Source organism: Fistularia commersonii, chromosome 26 (genome assembly GCF_037954325.1).
Source record: "Fistularia commersonii isolate RoL2024-O1a breed Wild chromosome 26, RoL_Fcom_v1.0, whole genome shotgun sequence".
NCBI classification, from domain to species: domain Eukaryota; kingdom Metazoa; phylum Chordata; class Actinopteri; order Syngnathiformes; family Fistulariidae; genus Fistularia; species Fistularia commersonii.
Genome location: NC_141309.1, coordinates 1,973,933 through 1,990,017, shown reverse-complemented (window position 1 = coordinate 1,990,017; position 16,085 = coordinate 1,973,933). Strand labels below are relative to the sequence as shown.

Here is a 16,085-nt window from a genome sequence, read left to right as displayed (position 1 = left end):
ACGGCACTGATGGGGTCCAGCAGAAGGTTTTTAGGCGTCCTCATTAGTGCCCGGCCAAAGTGAAAGGAGGGTTTAAGGTCTTTATTCCGATGCTGACGGATGGCGTTCCTCTCGGCTTGTCTTCGGAGGTTGACGTCTGAAAAGAGTCATAACGGTGCGCTACGTCGCATGCATGTATGTGTGTGTGTGTGTGTGTGTGTGTGTGAGAACATGGCGGCAGCATCCCATTTGGCATCATGACGAGATATAATTCTAGCAGAGTGTCGAAGGAGTATGTTCATTTTCTGTATTAGCCGTGCAGAGAAGGTTAGCTGATTAGCATTTGATTTAATGCTGTGCATGCGTGTGTGTGTGTGTGTGTGTGTGTGTGTGTGGGAGGGAGCGGGGGGGGGGGGGGGGGGGGGGGGGCGGTCGCCAGCGCCGCTGAGCACGAGTGAAGCTGTGTGTGGGCCGAATAACAGAAGCTCAATCATTCAAAGCAATGTATTTCGGTTTTATTGTATTACTCATAGATGCTCAGACACATGTATATACAAATACAGATCCTTTTTTTGTCGTTTTTGTTTCGTTTTTGTCGTTAATGTATTGTAAAAGAGCAGACTGGAAATATCCCCTACTGGTGACGAAAATGGGAGGTTCGAATGAAGGTGGGCGGGGGAGGGGGAGTGGAGGTGGAGGTTTTCCATGAGCACAAGAGGAACGGGACAGGTGCACAAAATGAACAAGTGGTTCGTCCGAAACGGGGAAACCGAAAGAAAAGAGGCCTTAAAGCACACAACCTGGATTGATGATAGGCTTTACCCCGCAAACAATCCGATTCGGGATTAGGGTGGAAGGAAGGGAGGAGGAGGGGCGGGTTGATTCTTCAACCGTAGCCCGGGACCGGCGTCTACAGTATGGACTGGAGTTTAAGAAAAAAAAATAAAAGCGAAGGGCCCCGTCGCGGTCCCGGTGCCAGCAGTGGCTCCGCGTAAAAAAGCACAATGGTAGAAAGCTTCTTGTCCACAGACGGGGGGCTGCCGGGGCGGAGGGGTGGGGGGGCTAAGGCATGGGAAACACTCCTCCTTGCCAAAGAGGGCCGCCGCTTCCCATTCAGCGCGGCAACCGAAAAACGAGACGCGCACACACACACGCACGCACGCACACACACGTTGAAACTCAAAGGTCTCGCACGTTTTTTTTTTTTTTTGTTTTTCTTTTTTTTTTTTTTCCTCCGCTCATTGATGTGAAGGCTCCTGGACTCCTCTTGGGATGGCGGGGAGGGGATGAATAGTCAGCGGAGACAGAAAGCAACTACATGATATTAATTCATCAGATGGGTACAGAGTTATTCTTGGGAAAGTAAATAAAATAAAAAAAAACTACAAAAATGGCCGACGCCTACTGTCACCTCACACTGGTTTGTGTTATGTACATTTTGTAATCTGTCACTACGAAGCTCATGACATCACTCGAAGGCGGACGCGAGAAAAACACACAACATGAACGTGATCTGGAAATCTAACACATCTTGAAGAAGAAGAAAAAAAAAAAAAAAAAGCAAAAAAAAAAAAAAAAACGTGTGTTTAAAACTTTTTTTTTCTTTTTTCCTTTTTTTTTTTTTGTAGTTTTTTTTTTTTTGTTTGTTTTGTTTCTCTACATGTCAGTAAGTTCATGCTCATGCCACACAATGAAAACTGGCGATATCCTTCCGTTGAAAAGGCCAACAGTTCAACACGGCAGATCTCTCCGTCGACCGACATGCTTTCAGACACCGAAGGCCAAAGAAAAGGAGAAGAAGAAAAAAAAAACAAAAGAAAAATAGAAATGAGCCGTCCGTCAAGTCCCGAGGCAGAATCCGTTTGTGAAGAGATGAAGGTCGGTGACTGTTTTTTTTTTTTTTGGAAAAAAAAACGTCCGCTGCCCGGCGTGCAGCTTCCCCCCCCCCTCCCCCCACGCAGGTTCCCCTCCTGTGGCTCGAAAAAAGTTTCACGAGGCGTCGAGGATCGAAGATCTCACGTTTGAGAAGAGCGCGCACACACACACTCGGCAAAAAAACCCAGAGATTATACCTTAATTTGCGGTTTTCTTTTTTCTTTTTTTTTTTTTAGAAAAGACATAAGAACCAAATATTACTTTAATATCAAACACTATTTACATCGAGAAGTTTTCCTAATAATAATAATAATAATAATAATAATAATAATAATAATAATAGTCATAATCATCATCATCATAACAGTAATAATAATTATACAGTTTTAACAATGATGTATTTCATTTTTTTTTTTTTTTACTTTTGTCCTCCAGAAAGGTACAAAAACGGATACTAACTCTACAACTACATGTTTTATGGTCGACTACCTCAGGATACACGGTATCCAGTTTATAAGTTGATCCTCATTTCCCAGGTTAACTTGCGTACAGAATAAACCATGGTAATAATAGCGATAATGACGCGGAGTAATATTGGTAATTATAAAGGAGTAAAATTGAAGCCGGTTTCTGGAAAAAAAAAAAAAAAATTAAAAAAAATCGTCCATTTTGGATCGAATCCTGCGCCCGCTGCCCCCTCCGGAAGTAAGTACCTCGGTTAAAAATAAAAACAAAACAAAACAAAACAAAACAAAAAAAAAACGGCCCTAATCTCCGATCGCGCTGCCGCACGCGAGCCGCTGTCCCGCGTTGTTAAAGCTGTCGTAAAAAAAAAAAAAAAAAAAAAAAAAAAAAAAAGCAAAGATGGCGGCAGGTAAAGGCAGTCGTCGTGGGGAAACACAAACAAAAAGGCAGCCGTACGTTTAGACGGAAACCGGTCGGGCCTCTGAGCCGCTAAGGTACTGTTTGCTATTCGATATGGTGTTTTTTTCCCGGGATGCTCTCCAGCCTTCCTCCGGCGGTGATCTATGGACGTGTCGCTGTTTCATCTGGCGTTGTTTTGTTAGGCACTCTAATCACACCGCCTCCCTCCTTCTTACTCCCCGGTCTCCTTCACTCACCGGTTCTCTTGAAACGCAAGGTCATTGGTGTTTTAACCCCCGCCCCCCCACAGTGGAAATCTACACCCCCTTCCCTCCCGAGACCCCCCCAAGCCTTCCAACGTCTATTTTTAATACCAGAAATAACTCCCCTTGCCGCAACATGGGGTCCACATGCCTGTCGTTTTGAACCTCATTAGAGAGTCACTTATCCTGGTAACACGAGGAGCGGTAGGCGGACGCCATATTGTCCCGCGCCCGAAAAAAAAACGTCGGCGCCCGCGCTAGGAAAGGGGGTAGTTTCAGCAGAGTTCATTTCTTCTGAACAAAAAGAAGCCCGTCGGATTAGCGACAAGAAAATATATACATAAGATAACTGGGTGAAGGAGCGCGACGTCGTTCTCAAGCGTTTGTTTGGATTCGCCGGAACGTTGTCCTCGAAATTGGACGGATGGCTCCTCCGTTAGCGGAACGCGCTTCGCAAATAATTGGGAACCGTATATCAGGTGCTAACCGCCTGCCGCGGCGCGCTAATGGTAACGGAGTCTTATATTCCACGAGCGCCAGTCCGGACTACGTTTAAATGCGACTCCAAACTTTTGCTAAAACAGCAAGAAAATCGGACGCCGTGTGTGAAGCCGATCCGAGCGGCGCCGCGGGATGGTGGATATCGACGGACGTCCAAAGGAGCCGTGGAGAAAAGTCGCCCCCCCGGCGCCGAGCGTCTTGTCGGGGGTCTGAATCCGACCGCTTTGGTGCTCGCGGGTTCTATCGAGCATACCGGGATGCTCGTCCGCTGACGTCCGTTGGTTCTCGCGATCGTCAAACCGGCACGGATCGGAGATAATCGGCGGGCTAAGGTGCTTCCCGTGCTGCGGTTTTCCATCACGACCTCTGCCGAAACCACACTTCCTTTCTCTTCTTCTTCACTCCCCAACAAACATCGCTAAATCTAATAACCCCAGCAGAACATGATCAAAACACTATTATTAAAGGCTTCTTCCGGAGAGGTCTCGGGACGACTACCTACGTGGATATGTACAGTCTTGTCTAAGAGCTAGCGTCTCCACTTTCCTACTGTCTAACGTTGCTATTAAATATAACACTGTAAAGAACCCTACTGCTATTGACTGCTACGTTGGAGGCATCTTCATTTTTTTTTTTGTTGTACTGACTCTACAAGCGTTGTGTGTTTGTGTGTATGTGTGTGTGTTATATGTGTGTATGTGTGCGGTAAACATCAGTGCTGCAATGAGATAAATTCAAAGTTAATTGGTGTAAAAAAAAATAAAAAAAAATACGGGAAAATAAGAATCACTAAGTGTCAAAAAAACAGGATTTGGCATCTTAGTTGAAGGTTAAGGGGGGGGGGGGGGGGGGACGCTCTCTCCCGCTTCCAACATCAACTGTTATCACTCACAGACGGAGAAAGACCACTTAAATATCTTCAGGAAAACCAAAACAAAACAAAACAAAAAAAAAAAAGAAATCGAGGGTTCCTTGGGAAGCTTGCTGCGGACGCCCAATCAAGCGAGCAAGCTCCGCCCAAATCCCGCCCCCATCCCTGCAACCTCGGGCAGATTCAGGCCACGCTAGGTGTAATTGCCCCCTGCGGACAGAGGGAGGCGCTATAAAGTGAAGAGTGCTGCTAGGCAGACCAGCATCGAAGCCAGGAGTTTGCTTGGATTCTGCAGGCGAGGCGCGGCGTTTGTCTCTTCACTTCGGGAAGGCTCGGCTGGTTCATGGCTTGTTTCGTCTGCGGCGTGGAAAAACACACAAAGAAGACGGACGGCGATCGGTGACGGGAAATGCAAAAAAAAAAAAAAAAAAAAAAAAAAAACAACACAAAAAGTCGAAGGACGTGCTAACGAATATTCCGAACGCTTTGAACGTCACGGTTCGAAAAGAGTGTGTTCTGAGTTGCCACATGAACTTCGGTTGCTGTTTATTAATTCCACTCCCAATAAGTCTCCGGGGGGATCCCCATGAGCGGCGCAGCTCCGGCTCCGGAAAAGTAGCCGAGACATGCCAAGGACACACACACACACACACACACACACACACACACAAGACAAAGAGACGGGATCTATCGCAGCAAAGCTAGAAATGATACGGCGCTATTGTTTTTCAAGCGTGAACAGGCAAGCTTTACGAAAAAGAAAAGGAAAAGATGGGCGAGGGGGCGGCAAAGCGAGGAAACCAGGCGACAGATTCGTTCCATAAAAACAATTTGTATCGATTAACGGCGGAATAGTGATGTTTTACGCCGCGGCTAACGACGCGATGAGGGCTAAACGCTACGTTCCGCCACAAACCGTGCGTCGATAGAACGCAGAAACGTCCGCGGATGCGCTATCGTCCTGGAAGAACCGCCAACGCGAGGAGCTTTTATTTTGAAAAGAAAGAAGAAAAGATAGAAATGGAAGCATCAGAGCGACATGCGGGGGATGAAGGCACGTTAGCTAACACACACATGCGGCTGCGAAACAAGACACACCACTGCAAATGCACGGACGTCACAGTGAAGAGAATAAAAATAGCAGGAAGCCATACTAACCTCGTGGTTCTAACGTATTGTCTACTCTGTCGTTTACATCGAAAACGCGGTCATGTACACCTATAGTTTTCACACAGCTGGCTAAAGGGGGAGAATAGGGAGAATGAAATATCATTAGACGTGTGCGCTAAATAGATGAATGACATTTGAATTTCCCCAAAACCCTTCCCGCCCCACAAAAACATCCCCGAGCAACAAAAAGCTCATGGCAACATTCAGATGAAATGTGAACGAATGGGAAACGTGTGTTTTCCGTGGAAAGGAAAAAAAAAAACAAATGGAGGTGGCGTACGGGAATGATCACATGACGGCGTCGGGAAAAGATGGCGTCTTTGGCGGTTTTGGGATGGAAACTAACGTGACGGAGCCGCTCGTTGCACTTACTCGATGTCCGGACAAACACTTTGAGCTTCAGGCACGTTTTCTTCCCGTTCGGAGCGACGGTGGAGGCTGGAAGGAGATGCGACACACACACACACACACACACACATTTAGGGTCTTCTTTTGTGATGCTACATGCTAAATATCAACACATTGTAAACATTTCAGCAAAACAGGAAATGAGATTGTTACAGCGATTTCATAAGTGCATTTCACGGGTCGCTATTTTTCTCAAACGTGTTGTGTGTGTGTGCTCTGCTCACACACCAGCTGTTCGGATTCGTAGACTAGATAAACAAGGTGTGTGTTCACGTTTTTTTCGCGCTCGCCGTCGGGAACAGATCTTTTCCTGTCGGGGCCGACGTGAGCGAATCACCCGGCTTTAACCGCCGCGGCCTAAAAATACACCGTGTAGATAGTGCATGCCAGCATGTGTGTGTGTGTGTGTGTGTGTGTGTGGTTGACCACTAATGGTGTTGCGGTGAGGCACCAGGTGTTGTCTTCTGTAAACAGGGATGGGGGTCAAACGCGTGTCAGCCGGAACGCCGCGCCGGCGCCCTGCATCACAAACGGCGAGGGGTGGATTTCGCTATCGGCCGTCGCCGGCTCGTGTCGCGACCCCATATTTGCGTGTTTTCTCGGCGAGGTGACATGAAAATGCGATTTCGCCTCACATTAGCTTGATATCTGTTTCCTCTCCCGGGCTCCGCGGGGACCGATCCGCCCGCTAAGCTGCCTTCCGGGCATCATTTCATGCCGTCTGTGGATCGTTCCGCAGCTGATGCAATGAGGCGGAGCATTTATAAAGTCCAACCATTTGGGATCTGTCAACTCCTCTCGACTGAACCCTCAGCGAACCCCCCGCCTTCCTCCCCCGGCCGTGTCACCCTCGCCGCTCGTCTGTCACCGCCGCCGTATTCGCCCTTCATCCCGACGGCGGGGATTTTTTTTCCACCTCTGGTTTAGTCTGACGGCGCCCGTTTCATATTTGGTAGTCTCGGAAAAAAAACAAAAAAAAAAACGACGGCCATCGGCGTCGCCGGCATCTCTTTCACGTTTCAGGTAGCGCGCACACACACACACACACACACACACACACACAAACACACACACTGATGAATGCATGAGGGGGACAAATGAAGATCTGCTACCCTCCTGCTTCAATCTTGTTTTAACACCGGAAGGAAGTCCCTCATTCAGTCATTCATTCGTTCATTCATTCATTATCTGTTCCGCTTGTCCTGCAGTCAGGGTGGTGGAGCCTAGCTTAGCTAGCTAGCTAGCTTAGCTAGCAGACACATAAATACATTCACTCTCTCATTCACAGAGTTTTGAGATGAATCATCGTTCACCCTCTCACTCACGTGTCACGTAGAGACATACGACTATTCATTCATTCATTCATTCGTTCATTCGTTCATTATCTATTCCGCTTGTCCTGCAGTCAGGTTGGTGGCGTCGGGGGGGGTGGAGCCTAGCTTAGCTGTGATTGGCCGAGACACAGGGTTCGCCCTCGATCGATAGCTAATCGATCACAGGGCTGCATATAGAAACATAACATTCATTCATTCATTCATACAACCATAAACCAGACACATAAATACATTCACTCTCTCATTCACACAGACGAATCATGGAGAATCATGGAGAGACATACAACTATTCATTCATTCATTCGTTCATTCATTCATTCATTCACAGGTCACGAATAAAGACGCAACTGTTCAGCCTCTCTTTCACATCATATAAAAGTGTGCAACTATTCATTCACTCACTCACACATTCAGTCATTCATTCATTCACACGTCATCGATCCACCGTTCAGCCTCTCTTTCACGTCATATAAAGGCGTACAACCATTCACTCACTCTTTTTGAAACAGAACATTCACTCTCTTATTCACACAGTTTTGAGACGAATCATCATTCACCCTCTCACTCGTGTGTCATGTAGAGACATACAACCATTCATTCATTCATTCATTCATCCACAGGTCATGAGTAAAGACGCAACCGTTCAGCCTCTCTTTCACGTCATGTAAAAGTGTGCAACCATTTATTCACTCACTCACACATTCATTCATTCATTCATTCATTTGCACGTCATTGGTCAACCGTTCAGCCTCTTTTTCACATCGTATAAAGACATGCAACCATTCACTCACTCTTTTTGAAACAGAACCATTCACTCTCTCATTTACAAATAGTGTAGAGATGTATCTCCATTCACCCTCTCATTCATATGTCATGTCTCCATGAACCTGCAGGAACCTGAGGAACCCCAAAGAACCCCACGCAGACACGGGGAGAACATAGAGACTCCATTTGTTTACATTTGTTTTTATTCCCTTCTCTTTCTCTACGTCGCATTCTCAACGTCGTCTCTACGCGACTGTTATTTTTCCCCAATCCGAGGGATCGGACGCTCCTTATCTCCGCTCACGTCTCACCTTCTGCAAGCTGTGGAAAAGGGACAAAAAAAATCAAAACGCAGGCCTTATTATTCGTCCGTCGAGCCAGTCGATGGCCCTCTAATGAACCTCGGCCACTGTTGTTCACCCACTCGCGCGCAGACGCCGAGTCCCACACCATCTTTGTCACACTCCTCGCTTTTCCACCCATACTTGCCTACTTTGCGCGCGCGCACATATAAAGGTTATGCGCGCTCACACACACACACACACACACACACATAGGCCAGATGTCTTATCTTCATCACTGTTGTGGGCAGAGCTGAGTCACAGCTATCGACACAAGCCACTTAGCGAAGGCAGCTGATCGCGGGGGGAGCATGTGGGAGACGCCGCCATGACGACAGATAGATGAAACTCTTTGTAGTGGCGGAGAAATGTGGCCATAAGCCGACGTCCACTTCCTACACGGGAAAATAATACTAAGAGAGTTGTTAGCACGCAGTGGATTATTTCTGAGGAGGACTTGCAGGAGCTGGAAAGCCTTAAATCCGCTTTCATAAGTTATATGAGCTACAAATGAGGGTTCCTCCTCCCGACGGTCCGCAACGCCGGCGTCCGGTTGCCGCTATTGTGGTTCCCGTCACGTCCGCCGCCCTCGAACCATCAATCCATCTAACCGGAGCGGCGCGGCGGCTTCTGGCGGGGGGGGGAGGAAGGGTGAGGCGGCGCCCCCGGAGATGGACGGGGTCGTGGGGTGAGCGAAGGGGTGAGGTCAGGTTACTCCTCCGAACCCCATAATGGCCGGTCCCCTCGGTGCGCTGCATTATGCATCGGTATTAAGGCAAATGGAACGAAGCAGAATCCAATTACGGCAGAACAAACAGGTGGGCTCAGCGCGGCTTAGGTGCAGTATTGTTTCAATCACGGCCCAAGCCAAGCTTTATTGCCACTGTAATGTTATCTGGAAAACACATTTCCTGTGCCTTTCAATTGGAGATGCAACAACAAATTCAGGACGTGAAGACACCAAAGTGTGTGTCTGGGTTGATCGGAGGCCCTATTTCACATTGCATAACAAAAAAAAAAAAAATATATATATATATATATATATGTTAAAGGAAAAAAAATGTGTGTGTGTGTGTGTGTGTATATGTATATATAATCTGAGAAAGTTTTGTATATCTACCTATATATTTATTTATTCTATATAATTATATATATATATATATATACACACACACACACACACACATGTATACACATATCTATATATATACACACATATATATAAAATAGATAAATATATAGGTATATATGGAGGACTGTCCCGGAAAATGAGAATATTGTGATAAAGTTCTTTATCTTCTGTAATGCAATTACAAAAACAAAAATGTCATACATTCTGGATTCATTACAAATCAACTAAAATATTGCAAGCCTTTCAAATGGCTTACATCTCAAGAAAACTCAAAAATCCTATCTCAAAAATTGGAAAAGTCATTTTTGTTTTACAGAATAAGAATTCCAGAATAAGAATAAGAATAAGAATAAGAATAAGAATAAGAATAAGAATAAGAATAAGAATAAGAATAAGAATAAGAACAACTTTATTTATCCCGAAGGAAATTGTTGTGCCAAGAGTTACAAAAAAAATATAACAATAATAACTAACCAGAAGGAATCTATCTATCTATCTATCTATCTATCTATCTATCTATCTATCTATCTATCTATCTATCTATCTATCTATCTATCTATCTATCTATCTATCTATATGTATATGTGAATCAATTCTTTTTTTTTTTACAAATGTTTGTAGTATTTACAAGTACTTATGTTATTAAGTCATATTAGGATATGAATTTATGTCTTCTCTGAAGTGGGTTTGAATATTGAGTTTTTTTTGTGATCTTAAATGAAAATTTAAGATAAATTTTCTCCATTTAAAAGAAGAACGCAAAGAGTTAAAAAAAAAAAAGAAAACAAAAAAAACCCACAAAATAATCACAAAGATATAAAGTGATATAAAGAGATAGGAACACGACAGGAGATAAATCTACTGTAAGAACAATCCGGAAGATTCTGGAAGCATCAATTCACAAGACGCAGCGTATTGGAGTTACGAAAGCTCGCGTGGGAATTTTGAATTTTGATTTCCTCGCTCTCGTATTCGTCTCATGAACTTTTTTTCCCATTTCAAGGATAAAAGTGTCTCGAATTGCTCTTTTTATCCTAAAAAAACTCATATATATAAAGTGATTCGTATCTGAAGGGGCCATTGTCATCTGACGGTAATAAATTGCTCTTTTTTTTTTTTTTTTTGCATTTTTTTCTTGAAGTATAAATGCATTCATTCATTATCATTCATCATCCATACCGCTTTTCTTTATTTCCCACTTATCCTTGGGGCCGACGGCGTCCGAGCCGCGATGCAAAGGTGCCAGCAAGCGCCAAAACACCCCTCGCAATTCGGGGTTCGGCGTCTTGCCCAAGGTCGCCGATCGGTGGGGACACCCCGAAACGAAGCGAGAGGGTTAAACATTATTTTGCGTCCAATACCGAGCACACCAAGCTTGCAAATTCTGCCAGCTCACTGGAAAAACACCCTGCCGGCCTTATCTAATCCAGCCATTCATGTGGCTAACATTGAAAAAACCCAGTCATTTTTGGGGGGGGGATGGAGCAGGAGCCGGGGTTTTACATAAACCGGTGTCCGGGAGGGACGGCAGACTTTTCCATTTGGCTAATTAGACGGTTTTGCAGCCAGAAGTCGTTTCTTCTATTTGACGTTGCAAGAAAAAAAAAAAAAATCACTGCTGGGTTTCATTAAGACTTATCCTTTGGTTTTCAGCGTGTGGGAAGTCAAGAGAGAACAAAAACTGCAGAAAGAGAACAACAAAATGTGCCAATAAAAATCAACTCCTCCACCGACAACATACACCGAACAGTTAAAACCGCAAGCCGTCCGGTTTTTCCTCACAAAATGAAACCCCCGAAAACAAGCGCCGCACCGTATTAGCGCAGAGGGTAATATATCGGCTAAAAATAGCTACGCTAACAGCCATAAACCAACACATAAAAAGGCTAGCTATGAGCATATTGATGCGTGTTTGCAGGCAGAACGTGTGTGCAGAAGAAGATGGAGGAGACCATCCGCTGAAGAGGCCCATTAACCAAATGCTCGCTCGGTGAGCGGACAATAGAAGGCGGCGTCGACGGAGCCGGCGGCGGGAACATGGCGAGCTACCCCGCCCGCCCGCCCGCCCGCTCGTGACGATTTGGCCGAAAGTGAAAACGAGGAGGCGGAGCTATAAGTTGAATGGAGACGGCGAGTTAAAAATCGATAATGCCTATTTATTCCGAGTATTTCCTTCCTCGCGGCGGCCTCACGCAACAAGGACGCATTCATTTCCCCTCGCCAGCACGCCGATCTAATTCCAGCATCGCGAATATGAAAGATGCTCCAGAAAATACTTAAAGCGAGAAACTCTTAGAAGCGATCGATGCGTCTCCATCCTCCCAGCTCAGTAAACAGGGTGATTTACGAACCTAAGCGCAGCTCACTTTCTTTCTTTATTTCTTTTTTTTTTTTTTTTTTTAACAATAACCCGCCTTTCACGATGTTATTCCGTTGTTCGCTTCGCTGATCACGACAGACGCTTTCAGCCAGAGAAGTCCAGCTCCGAGTTTGTTATAGGAGCGCCAAGCTTTTAGTTTCGCATTCCCGCAGGCAGTGCGGGACCTCGGTCCGAGACGTGCATCTTAAGCGGCACATTCACAAACAAACCGCCGCCGCGAAGAAGAGGAAGACGCCGCCGTAGCGTTCTTGGAATAATAACGTGGACCATCAGATGGGTTGAAATGTTTTTATCTTCTCCCCGCGCTGCATCGAAAACCCCGTTAGCCGTTAGCTCGCTCTGGACTTCTTCCGGCCAAAATGCAGATGCTCGGATCGGACCTCTTCTTCGCTACGTGTCCTTTTTGGCGCAACGGTAGTTTTCAATCTTGTGATGGTTTGTCCGTGGAGGTGGTTCTCCGTCATCCAGGTCGTGGTGAATTTTTCTGTTTTCCATGACTTCTTTTCATGACGACGACAACAAACGAAGACCACGGTCATACCGTATGTTGCCTGGTGTTTCGGAGAACCTCCGAAGGGGGTTCAACAGACACCACATACCGGTATGTTTCAAACCTCACAACACCCTGAGACAAAAACTGGTGCATCCCAAGGACAAAACACCCAGATAGAGAATGTGGCGTCTGCTGTTACTTGCCTACATCGGAGAGACCAAATAACCTCCGCACAAACACAGGAGAGCCACCACTTCAGGACGGGACTCCGTGGTCCACTTACGCCTGAAGGACCATTTGTTTGAAGACAGCAATGTCTGTATTCTGGCCAGAGAGGACAGATGGTTGGAGAGAGGAGTCGAAGAAACCATCTTTGTCAAAAAAGACAAACCATCAGAACAGAGGAAAGGCCTCGGACACGACCCTTTACAAACATACAACGCCGCACTGGGATCAATACCAAGATGGACCAGGACCTTCTGCATCCCCCAAACCAGCACCCCCCCACCACCAGAACCAGACCCTGGTAACGTCTACATGAACCTCAGGTCGTGTGATCCAACAGGTTTCACTCCTTTCTTCACCAAGTTGCTCTTTTGTTCCAACGAACGACACCTCCATTAGCATACCGACCCCCAGACACCTGGTATCTGTAAGTCAACTCTTCCACTTATGCAACCAGCCACCAAACCCTAGACGTGACCAAAAACCTGGCAGTTCTATCCGTGCTTTCCCGTACCCTGAGGGATCCAGATGCCAAGACAAGAGGATTTCGACAAGAATTCACTCGTAAGGGTATGAATTTCACCGAGCGCAACGACATACGAGTTCCTACGGAACTATAAAAAGACCCTGCCTCGGAGCAGGAGCTAAGACGGTCGAAGGAATCGAGGTCCCCGGTTCCTCTGGTGTCCGAATGCACCGAGAAATGGCCTCATTCCCGAAAAAAGTGCGGAAAACGGCTGATATCTCCTAACGTCGTGACGGCGACGCTGCCATTGCGGTGATAAATGGCAAGAATTGTGCGTGAGTGTGCATAAATAAGTACGCTCAAAAGGAGGACAGGCGCAAGTATTAATAGACGGGAAATAAACAATTAAATGTATCGGCAAATGCATCATGCTAATGGGTAAATATGAATATTTCTTTGTATTCGAGACACTTAATCCTTATCAGATCCCGAGGATGGCGGTTGGATGCATGACTAATCGCCGGCTGAGAGAAAGCTAATGCTCTAACCTTCCTCCCATCTAATCGCTCGGCTTTTCACAGTCCTCCTGCTTTTTTTTCCGCAAACAAGGTGATGACTGATTTATTGGCAGTCAAAGTTAAATGCACCAAGTGGAGATTTCTCGCTCTCTCTTTTCGCCTCATGCTCGCCTGGATCCCAACCAGAGTTCGTCGTTACAAAGTTCAACCGGGCCAGCAGGCTCGCTCACCGGTTGTTTTGGAAAGCGGTCGGAGGGAGCTATGATTTTTAAATGTTTTCCCGCTAGGGAAACACCAGGGGTGTCAAACGTACGGCCCGCGGGCCGACGCTGGCCCGCCAGGTGGTCCATTCCGGACGGCGGAATAAATCTACAAGTTTAAAAAATTCATAAAAATCATGAACTACTTTTGTAAAAATAAAAATGCAGTTGTTACCTGCTAGTTTGCACTGTTTTTGTAAGTGTTAGCAACACCGCACGACACTGTGTGACTCAGAACTTTTTAGCAGAAGACAACAATGTAGCTTCCAGGTCTCCAAATAGCATTTTTACTTCTTGCTAGATGTTTACCGTTTTTTCCGTTGGTTCCAACACCATCATCGGCAAGATGACGCCGTCAAAAAAGAGAACAAAAAGGACATGGAGTGCAGGGTTTTCCAAGAACCTCTTCTTATTTGAAGACCTTGAAGACCAACCTTCTTCTTATTTGTTTGTTGAGGTTAATAAGAAACCTGCATCGATGTGAATCAAGTTTCGGCGCCACTATGAGAAAAAAACAACATTGCTTTTACTTTTCTTGATGAATCTCAGGTTGTTCATCATGTATTTTTTAAAAGAAACCGTTTCATTACCTATACAAATTTTTATAATTTAGCTGTTCTCCTTCACACCAAAACAAAGGAAAAAAAAATTAGGACCAAAATGAGTCGGACGCTCTCGCGCTAGACAGACCTTTCACTGTTTCCTAGTTCCATCTTCCCCGAACCCAAGAGACAGCGGTAGTTTTGAAAGGTACGTATCCCCACGTGTCTCGATATGTATGCGCAGATGGTTTAAAGAAACAAATCCAAACAACCGAACAAAAAACAGCGAGGTGCTGCCCTTTGTCGCGGCCCTCCGTCAGCAACGTGTAAATATGTACTGCAAAGCGCCGCGAGGGGTCGGCGACCGGGAAAATGCAGCCCATCTGCCGTTCGCTTTTACGAGGTGGGCTTCCGCGAGCCCACCTCGTCTCCGTAATCTAGTCCTCACGATTCCCAGGGAGTGATGTTCCAATAGCCGATAGGTATCTGACGCAAAACAGACACGGGGACGGGGCTTTGTGAGGGAACGCTGCGCCCAGAATCCATCGGGAGATAAGGTTAAATTGGAAAACAGGAAATTATGTGGCAACCGGGGGGCAAGGGAGGTGGTGGAATGTCTATCCATCTATCAGGATTATAATAATCCATCCCAGACAGAATGTATCTGCATCTCCGAGCCGCTTACATTTGGCGTATTTCCGACATGAAGGTGCGTCTACGCGAGGGAGCGCGCTGGTCTTTTCTTTTTCGCGTCGTCGGATCGGTACGGGGTTGTATTTCTTTATACGAACGGGTGAAAGGGCTAAAGCTAGCCGGTTGTCCCGTCCTCGTGTGTGCCGCAAATGGAAAACGGCGCCCGGCCCTCCATCATCGTTAGCGATCCTCCCGGAGCTTCAAGGAAACTCCGTACTCGGCGTCCCTCTCCTCTATTTCCATTAGCGTCACGTGGCCGGCGCCGATGTTTACGCCGCTCCTTTCGAGCTCCTTCGAGGAATTTATGATCAATCACCAGACGACGGGTCGATGCATTACCAACGGCACACCTGGTCAAATACCGCTGTCCTCCATGACTGCGATGAGATTTCTTGCATGTCTGCAAGGCGTTGATGATTACTCTGGGTCTGGTGTTACAAGCTAGGCTGACGGGCGTCCACTGACTGATTCATTTCACAGAAATTCATCGTCTACCTTGGACGCGGTTGTCGGTTCGGCGTTGTCGGTATGCCCGACCCCTCGGCCCCACTGGAGACTCTTACTCCAGTACCCTTCTTTCTTGCCTGCATGTCTGCAAGGCGTCGATGATTAAGCTGGGTCTGGTGTTACAAGCTAGGCTGACGGGCGTCCGCTGACTGATTCATTTCACAGAAATTCATCGTCTACCTTGGACGCGGTATGCTCGACCCCTCGGCCCCACTGGAGACTCTTACTCCAGTACCCTTCTTTCTTGCGGTGCAATACCCACAACAGAAGTTACGTTGTGGAAAAGTGAGATGCAAAAGTGTTATTGATCACGTTTTCTGCGATCAGCAGTCGCGGTCAATGAGGGTGAACAAGCTTCTCCGGCCACCTATCTGCCACTATGGCTTCCCATTCGCCACGCGTCCTCCACGCTTTAAAAATACGGTAACTCCGCTCACTTATCTCCTGCGCTGAGCCGCCACTGATATTGGATTTCTGCCCTTTTTCAGATTAAAATAA

General features: G+C 46.4%; 1 protein-coding gene across 2 annotated transcripts in view; it reads right to left on the bottom strand.

The window, feature by feature from the left end:
- Positions 1-478: 478 nt before the first annotated feature.
- Positions 479-16,085, bottom strand: part of efna5b (ephrin-A5b) — a 112,149-nt gene continuing 96,542 nt past the window's right edge. The window contains exons 3-5 of one of the 2 annotated variants that reach the window (XM_086173395.1): positions 5,896-5,961; positions 5,512-5,592; positions 479-4,710 (exon numbers count right to left, since the gene is read on the bottom strand). In XM_086173395.1, coding sequence (XP_086029521.1) covers positions 4,583-4,710; positions 5,512-5,592; positions 5,896-5,961 — 275 coding nt within the window. In that variant the 3' untranslated portion in view covers positions 479-4,582. The remainder of the gene's footprint in view (positions 4,711-5,511; positions 5,593-5,895; positions 5,962-16,085) is intronic. The other variant, XM_086173396.1, reaches the window with a different exon arrangement.